Below are 14,340 nucleotides of genomic sequence, written 5' to 3' on the forward strand. Positions count from 1 at the left end.
GTAATTGCGAAGCAACAATTAGCGCTTGTGTAACCACCATTTGCACAGTGTCATGTTTCTTTAATCAGTCCTCACAACAGCCCTGTGAGGTAGGCGAGTAAGCTGCAAAAGGAGGATACTACTTACCCTCGCTTTACACTAAAGCATCAGACCTATAGCTGAGATCGTTGTTCTCAGTCCCATTTCCTGGATGGGGAAATTCAGCAAAAACTTGCAAATGACCTGTCTGAGGCCAGAAAGGGAGTCCAGAATGTTGATGAACGGTGGACTCCTGCTCAGTAAGGCCCCTGTTTTCACTCATTCCAACATCAGTCCAAGGAAGAATTTAACACTTCATATTTAGTTTTCACTTAAATTCTGAATCTACTCAAGGCATGAAATGTCTAGAAATGTACAAGTAATCTGTTAACGTACTGGTCTGGTAAGATGTGCCAGTTATCATGCTAAACGTATTCAGCAACCTCATATTTACAGCTCTGAGCTACTTACTCATACATATATACATACATAGAGAACTACACACAACTTACTGCATGTTGATGACCCACTTTCACAGGATACAGTTTTCATATACAAAGGTTAAACTTTTTTAATTATTAAAACATTGCCACCCTGAACATAAAGCAAACTTTTTTTTTAGCTTGAGACAAGGTACTCTTTATACAAACCTCGTTCTGAATCAAAAGCCTACACTGAGAATAGTCCCCATCTCGTTCCTGCTAAGTCTGTCTAAAATGCGAGATTTCACTGGCATTTGCACTTCAACATGAAGCATGGTCTCAAAGTTAATAACTGTGTACTGATTCTTACGTCTCAAGCGCTGCGCGTAAGACTTCCTCCTGAGAAGCGAGTTAAGAATTGCTTAGAAAACTGAAGTTATTCCTACAAAGAATTTTGAACCTTTGGACTAGCATCTGGTGAGTTTGGGGATTTCAAAGGTTCAGATTCACGTCAGCCTGAATTACAAAGATGAGATAGTTCCGGCTTCTATTTTTGTAGTGTCAGAAATGATACAAGCCAATTTACTACCCGATTTCATGTTGTAATGAAGGAAACCAGTTTTTAGCAGGGTTATTTCCTTTCAGTCTGTTACTGAGGATGGAGGAACTACAGCTGTGTGTGTGTGTGTGTGTGTGTGTGTGTGTTTTCTTTCTTTTTTTTTTTTTAAATGTGTCTGTCTAACGGGAGCTACTCATTGGAGAAGGCATTCACTTTCCCCTCCGTGGCTGTAGTCTGTGGGAGAGCTCCTAACAAAGTTCTTTGTTAGTGTTTGTAAGACTGGAGATGAGGTTTAATTGAGGGATTTGTGCTGAATGTTCTTTCGCTTTGAGTCTTAGTGCTGCAATGCTTGACGTTTTCCTTTCAACTGCTGCTGGATCAGTGAAGGCAGTAAGAGCAGGGTCTGACGGGGGTCCAGGAGCTTTCATTAGTACTGAAGCTGTTGTCATGAGAGGATTTAAAGCATTGAGAAACCTGTATTTGAAAGAAGTCAATATTATCCAAATTAAGAATTGTTTTGGAGAACAAGTATTTACTGAGTTGCAGCTTCCCCCACCCAAAGTATTAGAAAAAAATGTGCCAAAATTTCCAATTTCTTCCAAATGTTCATTTTGTTTTCCAGAATGTATTTTAGCTTTATTTTGCAGTATAGTGTCTTGCCCTTAAAAAAAACAACCAACCCCCACCCCCCCAACAAAACACCAAACACTTTTAACTAAAGTAAGTAAGAGAGATGATCAGACATGGCATGCAGATACCTGGAACAGCAACCATTTGCTTAACTCCTAAGGCTAAATCCTTTCTAAACAAACCTGGGATGCTGTATTTCAGCCTGTTCTATGAAAGCAATAAACCACCTCATAAAAAGACCCATTTATGTGGCTGTTTGTGCAGCAAATTTGTTCAGAGAAGTTTATTCCATGTGGAAAGCAGCATTTGTCTGTCTGTTCATGTGGAACTACGATACAGGCTATAATTTCAGCAAGGGGCGAGCACTATTTTCTTTTTTTATATATATATCTCTACACACCTATTATATGGATACACACACACACTACATATATGCTTTTTTCCTATCTTATGGGGTGCACTAGGGCAGCAGCAGCATTTTGCTGATACATTTCAAGTCACCAGGCAAGAAAGCCCAGACAGCAGGTTCAGCTGAAATGAATTCCTCTGGTTCTAGGTGTCTGAAAAAAAAAAAAAAAAAAAATGCTAGCTGTGGGCTTGCTCTGTGTGTGTTGAGAGCACATCACCTGCCAAGGGAAAAGGACTGGCTTTTAGTAGGATGTGTAATAATCATGAAGATCTCGCTCTTTCTCTCAATTTCTCTCTCTAGAGCTGTGTCACTCTTGCATATGTAGCCAGGCTCCTGGTCTCCTGGGAAGAAATGTCTAATACCTTTATTCTGTCAAATCACCTACAAGCCACACCTGTCTGCAATCACATCTTTATGGTGTATAATCTGTGTCAGTCTGTGAGGTAAGGATGGAGCTGGAGCCACCTAGATTACAGCAGTCTATGTGAATACTAGAGTTCAACGAGACCAAAATTTCAGTAAGTGCGCACAATTGTTCTTCAAACAGCAATTACATGTGAAGTTTTTACTAGTGTGACTTAAAACTAAATCTTGCTATTCCTAATCAAGTGATCCAGGAACTAACCCCATTTTAGTAAGTTTATTCATCTATGGGAGCATGTTTATTGAGAACATGTGAGTATCAAACTAATGAAAATGTAGCATTTGTTAACAGTTGTGAGATTTAGAAAAAAATTTAATTCTATACCTTCCAAAATGTGGATTTAAAATGGGATTTCTGAAGAGAGAAGTCCAGGTAAGGCTGCTGAGGCCAAATGGCCCTAAGGTTGAAGGACTAAAAGCTGGAGACATGGATGGCACAGCCAATGTTGAAAGAGGCATTGACCTCCACGTGTGATCTAGGAGGGGAGAATGACTCAGTGGAACATCCAAAAATAGACCAAGTGGGTGCGTTAAGGAGATTCCTGGAACAGTCCCCAGAATTTCATTTTTTTCACGTTTCCTCCACTTTGCCCTTCTGTTTTGGAACCAGACCTTCAATAAGAAATTATAAAGGCATTAGCTGAACTTACTCTGTAGTTTGTCTTACCAGCTACTACTTCATGCAGTGATACAGGCGGCAAAATTATTTCCTGTTAAACCAAAACCCACTTCTTTAATATTAAAAGATCCATTCATAAATGCCTTAGTGGGTTTATTAAGAAATAAATCAGTTATAAATATTGTAAATTTGACTGCTCTTTAGCTCTGACTGAATAGTCCCATATGTTTTAAAGCCATTGTAATATATAAACCTATCACCTGAGAACTTATGATCAGTTACAAAAATGATCATTCTTCCTTTCATAAGCTATTTATTGAAAATTAGATTTCAACGAAGCCATTCAAGAGGTGGCTATTTCTGCACAGGTACCTCAGGAAGCAACTTAATCATGACTGTAAGAGTAATTAGACCAAATATATGGTGTGTGCTTTTTCTCTTGATAGCTGGACTGTACATTTTTATACAGAAGATTCAAAAGTAAAATGAGAAGCTTTTGTTATCTACCATGAATGTAAACAGCATATAGTTACATGAAAGTGATTAACTGAATTGCCGTGAAAGCCAATACTCAACTAGAAAATCTAGTAAGCAGTATTAGAACAGGGCATCAAGCTGTTCCTAAAGGGGCTTTAGCTAGTATTGGTTTTGTGTAGTAAGCCGTTGAGTATATTGCCTCTTCAAGCCTGACTAGTCATTATTTTAGCCCATTAAACATCTTTTAAAGAGTTTAGTCAATCGAACCTACAAATCAGAAAACTGACTCTTCATACTATTATTACTTAGCACTCACTGAGCAGAACCTTTCAGACCCAGGATGGTAGCAGAGAGCAGAGTGAAGAGCATCAGCTCTAAAACAAGGGAGAGAGGACCTAAAACGAGGATATTTAAAAAACAGATGCTGCCGAAGTTGAACGCTCAACATCCAAACGTACTCAGCTGCTCAGGTCTTCTAGCCCCCTCTGCAGTAGAGACCACTGAAGGTGGATTCTGAACTGGATCTGGAAGAAAGGCATTAGCTGCGGCCCATAACCTCATTCAGCAGTCTTGTATATAGCTACTGTTGAAATTCAGTGAGCTGCTTGCAAGCATGTTCTATGTATAATACTTGAATGCATTGATCAGCATTCAATATTTAGTAGAGAGTGGTAACACAAGGAACCAGAGCCGTTGGAAAGACAAACTTCTGTCCTGTACAGGATTATGACTTTCTGCAATTAACTTCTGATTTAGGACAAAGGTAAACTTTGAATATGAAGGTCTTTTACCATACCATGTAGATAACTTCTTAATAAGAATCTAGCAAAGCCACTAAACCAAACTAAAATCATAAAATTACATTGCAAAAATTCAAGTCTCAAAAAAATTACAACAGATGCTAAAAATAGTTATTCCTTTGGTATTAGTATTTCTGAAATAGTAAAACTCTACAGAAATCTGTATTATGACAAAATGTTTGGATGCAGAAGTTTTATGGATGCATTTTTTTTAATAGTTGCTTTTTATATCTGCAATTATATTTCAGTCAAAAAATATTTTCAGAGTTTTAAATTTCTGTTGTGTGACATCTAAAAATCAGACGTGGCGATTCCCAGCTTCACTGCTTGCTTTAATCTCAGACGTGCCATATAACCATTTCCAGTGATGTGACTTACCTTCAGGTGCTTAAATAACATTGTGTTGGGAAAGAAAGCCTTCCACACAGCAGGGTGCTGATGCCCAAACCAGAGGCTGTAGCATGCCACAGCCTTGCTGTCCTGAGTTTGATGTTGGTCCTATATATGTCAGTAACAATTTACGCTTTCAAAGCACTCGCTATGGGGTTCTCAGGAGCCAGCTGGAGAATTACTACTCCAGGCCCTTCATTGCATACGTTATATTTACACTGGGAAGCTGCTGTCCTCCTGGAGGAGGGATCCATACCCCTCAGGTTATGTACGTAACACAGAATTGTCTCACCGTACAGGCGGTCTGCAGAGGGAGGTGCCCTTAGAAAAAAAGTCAGAACATCAACATTTTGAAGTTGGTACTTAAAATTTTTGAGTGCTCTGACTCATTCTTTGGCCATTTTCTCCAGTGACCACAGGCTTTAAATGATCAGATGTCTTACAAAGGAATAGCTGAACCAGTGAAACACCAGACAGCTATGACTGCACAACAGTGAGGACTGAACACTTGGTCTGCATTAGTCCAAGACAGGGGTCTGGTAAGAAAAACGAACTCAATTGCTGGGATCAGATGACTTTAAATCGCTGTTAACCAGTAATCTCAAATATTTGTTACTGAAGTTTAGCTGAGATCTCGCAGGAGAAGACCACCAACTCAAAGGTGTTAGTGTTCTCCATGAAAATAAAATCCAATTAAAAAGGCAGTGAACTGTCTTACGCTGCAGATATGCAGATAAAGCCTTTCCTAAAAAGGATAAAACAAATGCTGCAAAGGTATTCATTTCCTTACTGAATCTTAGCATTGTTCTTCAATCTGTTCTTCATAAAGAAGCCTAACGTGAATTGAGATGTCTGCTTTTCTGCTTTCTCTGTCCTAAAGCAAATCCATTTGATCACTCAGACATGCACTTTGACTGCAAAGTAACTTTCTAAATGTTACAGGTGATTTTGGGTTTACAACCAAACTTTAGTCATCTCTCAGATTTTGTATTTATCAAACTGGAAGGAAATATCAGCATAGATATCTAATAATTATCTTTGGAAAAAAAGCTGGCTTTCAGTTCCTTACTGGTGCAAACTCATCAATGCAAATGATAAAAGGAGCAAAGCCATGCCTCATACCTTACACTGACATGACAAACAGCTTTCAAAATTTAGTGCGTACGTTACAGTCATTAACATTCAGATTAGTCATCTTGAACCTTTTGTTAAGCAGTTTTCCTTCGCTTCCAATAAAAGGCTTAACTTGCCTTTACTCTATTTTCAGACATGTTTGAAGTGCCAAACTAAACATAACAGCAACTGCTATACCAGTCTTAAGATTTTTATGGTATGACTGTTAATATCAGTGGTAAAATACTTTGGAAAAAATGCATTACTTAATACTCAAAGATGAGTTTCAAACCATCAAGTTTGGATTGTATGCTAAATATTGCCCAGATTATTTTTGTAATTACTAGCACCACGCATATCTGTCAAAAGAGATTTAGGTCTTTTCAAAAGAAAAAGGTGAGCATGTAAAATTTGACAGCTTTCTTGCTGTAATTTTCTTCAAAAATGTATCCGATTTAATTGATGTAATAGCTAATGATGATAAAAAGACGTGACTAACTGTAGTTTGTTTCTGCTGTAGCTGAATACAGGATCATAATCAGAAAATATGACAAGGATGCTGAGATCAGTTGTATTTGTAAGCTAATGTTTTAACACTGATGCAGTTTATAGTACTGAAATACCCAAATAATGTTTCACGCCTCACATAAAGCTAAAGGAGTATTTTATTTTCTTATTCTTATTTTCCTCCCATCCTGACAGTAGGAATTATGAGAAGCGGAATGGCAACCACAGATGCGAATGCTATTGAAGAGCATCCCAACATGGCTTCAGATTATGAAAAGGTTTTGCGGACTCTCCGACTACCTCTTTCTCAAGGTAAGGAAGAATATAAAGATTCTTGCTGCCATCTCCCTTTCTCTATACAAGCAAATAATGGGGGTTGGGTGAGGGGGATCCCTTTGAAGTGATGCTGAAATAAGAATACGTTCGTGGGCAAATTTTTTTTTCTTATTTGTTCATTTTCGTGTAAGACTCAAAATGCAAGAGTGAGGGACAATGTAGTGGCTGGTACCCGTTTCAGCTGGTTGATGGAGGGTTCTCCCCAGAGAAGCAGACCTCAATTTGAAAACACACTGAGGTGAAGAAATAGTCTGATTGCATTTGGTAAGATTAATTAGTTTCCTAGGTTTACACTTGAGTAAATAAAAAAATACCACTTTTCATGTCAGCTGGTTTAGCCAGGTACCATGGGAGAGGTATGGAAGTCTTCATTTCACACAGGACACCATACAGACCAACTATGAGCATGGGCATACAAGGCAAGGATCTGGGAATTAAGATAGCTTGTTAAGTACAGTACATCACCATCTATATAGTAGCTGTTCCTTTGCATCCTCTTCCCTCCAGGCTAAGTTGTCCCCCATCTACCACAGGACAAGACGACAGACACAGGCAGAGGCACTGTGCGCTGGAAGCTCATCCTAAGCAAACTGTGCTGACTGCGTGCTCGTGCCCGGGAGACTTGTGTTAAGATCTGACAGCGAGTGAGGAGCTGCAAGGAACAGCTCTCTGCTGTTCCTTCCATCCACTGGGGATACATCAACTCTGCTATTTCGCTTGTTAATTCCTTTCTGACTCCATCAAATGTAAACGTTTACCATTTCTTTTAGATGAGTCATTAAGAGAAGAGTTCCTCTGCCATCTACCATTGCACCGTTCCTTCACAGGTCAAATGGACTACAGAGCAAGTACCCCACAAAGTGAACGTGACAGTAGCAGGTCAGTTAACAGCTTTTTCACCCATGTCCTTTCCACTGGTAGATGCCATGCGTAATTGCCAGATATTGGGGTATTTCGGTGACTATAGGTTTTAGTGATTGTTGGTGGTAGGGAGAGGGGAGGGCACGTCATTTCCTCCAAGTCCACAAAAGAGAGATGAAAAGCGCACCTAGGTATTCTCAGATGAGTCAATTATGAATACTTCTAAGGCCTTTTCTGAAGACGGTGCATATTAAAATAAAAAGCTAAAAAACTTACAGCTTTAGAGACGTTAGCTAGTGTGAAGCATCACAGATCCAGTGACTGAAGTAATGACAACGTATACAAACAAGGATCTGGCATCAACAGTGACAAAGCTATGCAGGAGTAAGTAGGGCTGTCACACTGAGCAGCTGCACCAGTTCTCAGCCCTTCACAAGCATGCACATACCCAGAGCTGTGCTGGAACAGGAGTTCAGCCAATAACTGATGTACGGCACAAGCCAAATTTAGTCCAATTTTCATTTTGAGCTTAAAAATACTTTGAAAGCCTTCACACCTTTTGAAACAACATTTTTTTTTTTCTTAAAGCTGATGTTTCTATACAAAAAAGGATTTCTAGCTTCTACAAGAGATGAATCTAAAGAAACTACTCCTTAAGAGGTATTGTTAAGTATGAGTGCTTCGAGTCAGGAACAGCTACTAGGGTCATTTGTAGTTTAAGAAAACTGCAGGCTAGGAGGTGATTAGTGTCTGTTTCTGTATGCTGAAGTTCTGCGGGCGTTGCTGCTATTACAGCCCAGCCAGGCCATAAAATTCTCCTGGACAGTGCCTGACTGCCACATGAATGTCTCATTAATCTTTGCATTGTTTTAACCAGTCCTTTAGAAGTGTGACTGTTTTATTGAGCTAAGTTAGAGCAAGAAAAGGGTGTAAGCTTCTCTGAAGCCTAGGTAGATAACTTAGGATGACCCGCAGAACCCCTCATTTGCTGTAAACCAACTGATTTTTTTTTTTAATAATCTCAAAACTCAGGAGACAGTACCTGCCTTTAGACCCATGAAGACAGCAACGAAGGCAAGTGTGAAGTGCAATCGGGGAATGTTTCTGAGCCGCTGTTTGTTTTCCCGTCGCTGAGGTAACTTGCTAATTTCTTTAAAGGACCAAGTGAAGCGGCACCCGCCCCCCCCCCCCCCCCCCCCGCCGCTATTCGCTTCCAGCCGAGGAAGGGGGGATAACGCCTTATTTTTAATAGCGCTCGCAGCCCTCCCGGGGGGGTTTGAAACGCGGCCCCGGGAGGGTCCCTCGGCCCTGGCGGCTCTGCCCGGGGGGCAGCCCCAGCCGCCCCCGCCGCGCCCCGGCACCCACCTGAACGCGGGCTTCCGTCAGGTCCAGCCGCACGGCCAGCTCCTCTCTGCGGGGCAGCACACCGTTAGCCGCCGCGATGCCTCAGCGGCGCCCGCCGCCGCCCCGGCCCGGCCCGCCGCCCGCCCACCTCCCGCCGGCGGCCGCTACCTGGTGAAGACGTCGGGGTAGTGGGACTTGCGGAAGGCGCGCTCCAGCTCCTCCAGTTGGAAGGTGCTGAACGTGGTGCGGTACCGCCGCTGCTTCCTCTTCAGCGGACCCGGCGCCTCGCCGGGCGGCCGCCGCCCCCCCCGCCCCGTCGCTACCGGTTCCTCCGCGGGGGCGCGCGTTCGGCCGGGCCGCGGCGGCGGCGCCGCGCGCTCCTCGCCTGAGGGGGGGAGAGAAGCGGGGAGTTACCGGCGCGAGCGGGGAGCGCCCCGTCCTCCCGCCGCCAGCCCCGCCGCCCCTCACCGTGCCGCCCCGCGGCGGGGCCCCGGCCCAGGATGCTGTCGATGAAGTAGGAGGTGAGGAGGTGCAGAGCCGGCGGGGCGGCGGGGGCCGCGCTCTGCATAGCGGCGGGCTGGCGGCGGGCAGGGCCCCCGCGCCGAGCCGCGCCGGGTTTTATTGGCGCGGGCAGCGCCCGGCTCCGCGCCCCGGCATTAGCATTTCATTAGCGCGCTGGCGTCAAGGCCGGGGGTGGGACGCGACGGGCCCCGCTCGCCGCGCAGGGGCCGGGCCCGCGGCGGCCTCCCCCGGGGCGGGCGGGCGGAGAGCCGCCCGCCCGGGGTTGCCCCCCCCCCCCCCCGCCAGGCCGCCCCACGGCCGGGCCCTACCCTTGGGCCGAAGCCGCCCGGCGGTAACTTTTTCAAGCCTCCTTCGAGGGCGGGCGTTCGGAGCGGCTGCGCTGAAGTCGTGCGGTGCCCGGCGGGGCGCGGGAGAGCCTCGCCCGGGCCGTCGGGAGCCGCCGCTGCCGGGTCGGGGCCGGCGTCCCCCCCGCCCTGCTGCTGGGAGGAAGGGAGCGAGGCGTGCCAGCCCCTGCCCGAGCTCAAGGAGTGCGAGGGGGGGCTCCCTCCCTTACGCAGAAGAAGGGTCACTAGGGTCTGGCGCTCTATTGCTCCTGCTAAACTTAAACTCGTTGAATTCAGCTCTTTAAGACTGACGGTACAACGTGCCGTGTGCCGACAAGCGCAGGGAAGACGCACCAAGCCGCGCAGGATTGAGCCTTTTCTCCTGGAGAGCTTTAATTCCACTCCTGCTAGAATTCTGTTGTTGGTGCCGTTACAGCAGTGATTCCTCAACAGGAGGTCTGGAAACTATTTCTTATACAGACTTCCAGCAGTTCTGTGATCTTGCTATGGTGTACTGCTAGACACCGATATAAATTAGATGACAAAATGACTTGGTCTTGAGGGCTAGATTTTGGGGGATGAGAATAAAATACCAGTTTCTGGAGAGTCTTACAGAGTGCAGCAGAAAAGGGCTTAAAAAAAATAAAATCCAAAAACCAGTGGCTTGAAAGCTGAAGCCAGGCAAACTTAGATTAGAAGTGAGGCATTGATTTTAAAATCTGTGTGTTTATAACTAACCTTTGAAACAGCATAGCTGGTGAACTTCTGGGTTCTCTGTCTTTGCATCAGGACTGCGTGGTTTACATTTTAGCTGAAGACAAAAAGGCTGTCAGTGCGGAGATGATTCCTGAATCTGTGACCTGTCTTAGACCAGATGTCCGCCTGATGAATAATCTTTTGGTTCCTTCTGGCATTGTAGTCCACAAACAAATGATGTTTTTTCTTTTGTCCTCCTCTCCTCTTACCTCACTGGGGCTGTGTGAGTGCTTCAGTGCTTCTATCTTTGGTTACTGACAGACCTCCTTCTTGCTGGCTCACTGCTCTGCCGCAAGGCTCTTCATTGAGTCCGCCCTCAACTTTATTCCTTTCACTACAAAAATTGTGTTTGGCCCGAAGCAATACCTTCGTGAACCCATTCCTGCAGCACCTTTCATGAGAAGCTTTGGGAAGGCACTTAACCGATGCTAACTCTTGAAAAAGTAGGCTGCCTTTATGAAAGATGGCTATATTTAAGGGTAACATTTACTGAATGTGTTTTTTTTATTTTTTACCTAGAGTTTCTTGACCTTCCCCAGATTCTTGTCCTGTTCAGATCCTGACCCTCAGCTTCAAACCTCAGACTGCCTTTGCTCTCTTCGGCTTTGTAAGGTCCTACTTACATTTGCAGAAGCATGTCATCAGAGGAGAACTAAGGTCACAGAGCCATATAGTAGTGGTAAGTGCTGAGGGGAGCACAGGAAGGGAGAGAGAGGTCATGTAACTGAACTCCTCCATCCCCACACATGGCTGTAGTTTTCAGCTGGGGCTATTTTAGAGGAGTGGGGTTTGGAAGTCATCTTTTCTTTTCAAGATGTGTGTGGAAAACACAAGGTCCAGGTCCATGCCTTTTGGATGGACAGGGGGCTGGGCACGTGTACCCCTTAAACTCAGAATGGAGAGAGAAAACATTCAGTCTTCTCCATCTGCCATGGGTTTACCTGGCATACTGAAGGAAAACCGCATAGCCCATGTTATGCACAAAGGCTTCCTGCTGTGTAAATTTCCTGGGTGGTGTGGGCCTTTGGCTGAGGGAACCCAGCACTGTTTGACACAGAAGAGCTTATGTTAAATATATGGGTTTTTTTTCCATAGAGATCAAACAAAATGAAATACTTAATTTCTCCATGTTCACATACAGTCAGGTGTGCGTTTTTTATGGGTTTAAGTGACTGTACCATAAATTTGCTTTTACTAACAGGTAACCAGGATGTTATAAGTAGTGGAAGTATTGTACCTCTATTGTCTTTGCCTTTTGGGAGTGACTGTAAGGCTCTCTGGTCCACAGAGTGGCTGAAAAATCTTCTGTCTGAATCACATCCCTAGTGCTTTTGCTAGGTGCAAAAGTTTCTGAATTTGCATCCCAGGACATTTCTTCAGTTGCTACGTTTGCTTCTGGGCTATTTATCGCTAAACCATTCTGAATAATTGGTAAATGTAGGTGTGTTTTGTGCTTCAAAGGTGTTAACTTTTCCAGTAAGAAATGAACATTTGGGAATTATAAAAAAATAAAGTAGATAAACTTAGCATGTTAAAATGATGTATTTTTCAGAGTATGCACACTCACCTGCAATAATGGAGGGATGCAATTCAGTTGTAGCGGATAGTGGGAAAAAATTTCCTAGTATATTATAGGGATATTGGGATGTGGTGTGGGAGTAGGACAGTGCAGAGGTCATAGGCCAGTCCTGCACAAGTCTAGGTTAAATCACTAAAGTTTACTAGCTATGCTCAGTGCTCCCTTTTAAAGAATGGCATAGGGGAGTGTGTGTGTGTGGTTGTCGGTGCTATGCTCCATGACCAAATGGGCTTCTCTTCCCTCCCCTGCCTGCTCTTCCTTATGTGCCTCCAAGAATTCTCTAGACACCTTTTTTCTAACAAACTCCCTGATAGTTCAACACCTTAGGGTGCTGCCATTGTGTTCTCTGCTTGCAGTTGTATTTTTAGCAGCTTTTGGCTTCACATACTGAAGCTCTTACCTGTGTTCAAAGGCTTAGGGACTCATTTGTGGTGGAGAGAACAGTGGTTCTATCCATACTATGGACCAAATGTCTATAATACAGTTTCTTTCAATTCCAGGAAACAGAATTTGAGCAATCTAATTTCCTCTGGCCACAAGGAGCTTTGTCAGAACTTTATCGAGGAGTCTGTTGGTTGTGGAACACCCTGTGGTGTGCTTCCTTCCCAGGTTACAGTTGCACACGTGTCTTTGCCCAAATAGAAAGCCCTGAATCTTGGAGAGCAGGCCCAGGAACTCCAATGAGATCTCCCAGAGCCAAAAGTGACTAAGTTTTGTTACTTTCGTGTTCCAAACAAAACAAATCCAAGAAGAACCCGAACAGCAGGTAAGGCACCGTTATCTCCTTGCTCATTGTTCAGCAACAGCCATCTGACACAAGCTGATTTTTGCCAAAAGTATTTGCCTGCATCGCCCTCAGCAGAGCTGTTTATTAGGAAGCTGTTTTTCTTTCTACAGTTGTGTTTTACTGGTGTTTCCTCTTTTGAAACTGAGATAAAAATAGATTTTTTTTTTTTTTTTTTACATCAAAAAATGGCTGGATGAGGAGGTCAGTCCTATTTTGTGTTTTTGCGCATCACTCCAAGATGCTTCGTTCTATTAGTTGGCAGTTTTCTAGCACTCTTCCTGTTTTATGATTAAGTGAATAATGTTACACCTGGAAATTTTCAAGGATGAATATATTATAACCATTATTTCTAGGATACAGTGTAGTCTTCCTTTCATCTTGTATTGGGTTTGCATGGCAAGGTTTCTGGTAGCAGAGGGGGCTACAGGGGTGGCTTCTGTGAAGAAGGTGCCAGAATCTTCCCCCATGTCTGATAGAGCCAAGGCCAACCGGCTCTGAGATGGACCCGCCACTGGCCAAGGCTGAGCCCATCAGCGACAGTGGGAGCACCTCTGGGATAACATAGTTAAGAAGGGTAAAAAACTTCTGTGCAACATCAGCTGGGAGAGAGGGGTGAGAATATGTGAGAGGAACAGCCCTGCAGACACCAAGGTCAGTGAAGAAGGAGGGGGAGGAGGTGCTCCAGGTGCTGGAGCAGAGATTCCCCTGCAGCCCCTGGTGAAGACCATGGTGAGGCAGGCTGTCCCCCTGCAGCCCATGGAGGTCCACACTGGAGCAGAGATCCACCTGCAGCCTGTGGAGGACCCCACGCTGGAGCAGGGGGATGCCCGAAGGAGGCTGTGACCCCATGGGAAGCCCACGCTGGAGCAGGCTCCTGGCAGGACCTGTGGACCTGTAGAGAGAGAGGAGCCCAGGCTGGAGCAGGTTTGCTGGCAGGACTTGTGACCCCATGGGGGACCCACGCTGGAGCGGTCTGTTCCTGAAGGACTGCAGCCCGTGGAAAGGACCCACGCTGGAGCAGTTTGTGAAGAACTGCAGCCTGTGGGAAGGACTCATGTTGGAGGAGTTCGTGGAGGACTGTCCCCGTGGGAGGGACCCCACGCTGGAGCAGGGGAAGAGCATCAAGAGGAAGGAGCAGCAGAGACAACATGTGATGAACTGACCGCAATCCCCATTCCCCATCCCCCTGCGCCACTCGGGGGAGGCGGTAGAGAAAATCGGGAGTGAAGTTGCGCCCGCGAAGAAGGGAGGGGTGGAGGGAAGGTGTTTTAAGATTTGGTTTTATTTTCTCATTACCCTACTCTGTTTTGATTGGCAATAAATTAAATTCATTTCCCCAAGTCGAGTCTGTTTTGCCCGTGACAGTAATTGATGGGTGATCTCTCCCTGTCCTTATCTTGACCCACATGTGTTTCGTTATATGTTCTCTCCCCTGTCCTGCTGAGCGACAGAGTGACTTGGGGGG

The 14,340-nt window shown here is 44.7% G+C and overlaps 1 protein-coding gene and 1 long non-coding RNA gene across 4 annotated transcripts; one reads left to right on the top strand and one right to left on the bottom strand.

Annotated features, from left to right (window-relative positions):
- Positions 1-39: 39 nt before the first annotated feature.
- ESX1 (ESX homeobox 1) lies at positions 40-9,828 on the bottom strand. The gene is made up of 5 exons (XM_087748825.1): positions 9,377-9,828; positions 9,077-9,293; positions 8,930-8,975; positions 2,787-3,073; positions 40-1,473 (listed from the first exon to the last, which is right to left on the bottom strand). Exons 1-5 carry the CDS (start codon positions 9,474-9,476, stop codon positions 1,248-1,250), a joined length of 876 nt encoding a protein of 291 aa, XP_087604951.1. The 5' UTR covers positions 9,477-9,828; the 3' UTR covers positions 40-1,247.
- On the top strand, positions 4,021-14,161 carry LOC148056676 (uncharacterized). Of its 3 annotated transcripts, XR_015702654.1 has the most exons (6): positions 4,021-5,286; positions 6,563-6,679; positions 7,474-7,582; positions 8,597-8,699; positions 11,029-11,188; positions 12,589-14,161. It is a non-coding gene; the product is annotated as an uncharacterized LOC148056676 (long non-coding RNA). The 3 variants fall into 3 exon arrangements; XR_015702653.1 differs by lacking the exon at positions 4,021-5,286 and having other exon boundaries at positions 6,193-6,679; XR_015702655.1 differs by lacking the exons at positions 4,021-5,286; positions 6,563-6,679; positions 7,474-7,582; positions 8,597-8,699 and adding an exon at positions 9,312-9,429.
- Positions 14,162-14,340: the final 179 nt, after the last annotated feature.

This window comes from Nipponia nippon, unplaced genomic scaffold (genome assembly GCF_047370975.1).
Source record: "Nipponia nippon isolate SJK-2023a ecotype South Korea unplaced genomic scaffold, ASM4737097v1 scaffold_12, whole genome shotgun sequence".
Classification (NCBI taxonomy): Eukaryota; Metazoa; Chordata; class Aves; order Pelecaniformes; family Threskiornithidae; genus Nipponia; species Nipponia nippon.

Excerpts from the sequence above, each read along its gene's own strand:
- ESX1 (XM_087748825.1), bottom strand. The coding sequence starts at position 9,476 with ATGCAGAGCGCGGCCCCCGCCGCCCCGCCGGCTCTGCACCTCCTCACC. Across the intron at positions 9,294-9,376 it reads CCCCGCCGCGGGGCGGCACG|GCGAGGAGCGCGCGGCGCCG; the intron begins GTGAGGGGCGGC and ends TCCCCCCCTCAG. Across the intron at positions 8,976-9,076 it reads TACCCCGACGTCTTCACCAG|AGAGGAGCTGGCCGTGCGGC; the intron begins GTAGCGGCCGCC and ends GCTGCCCCGCAG.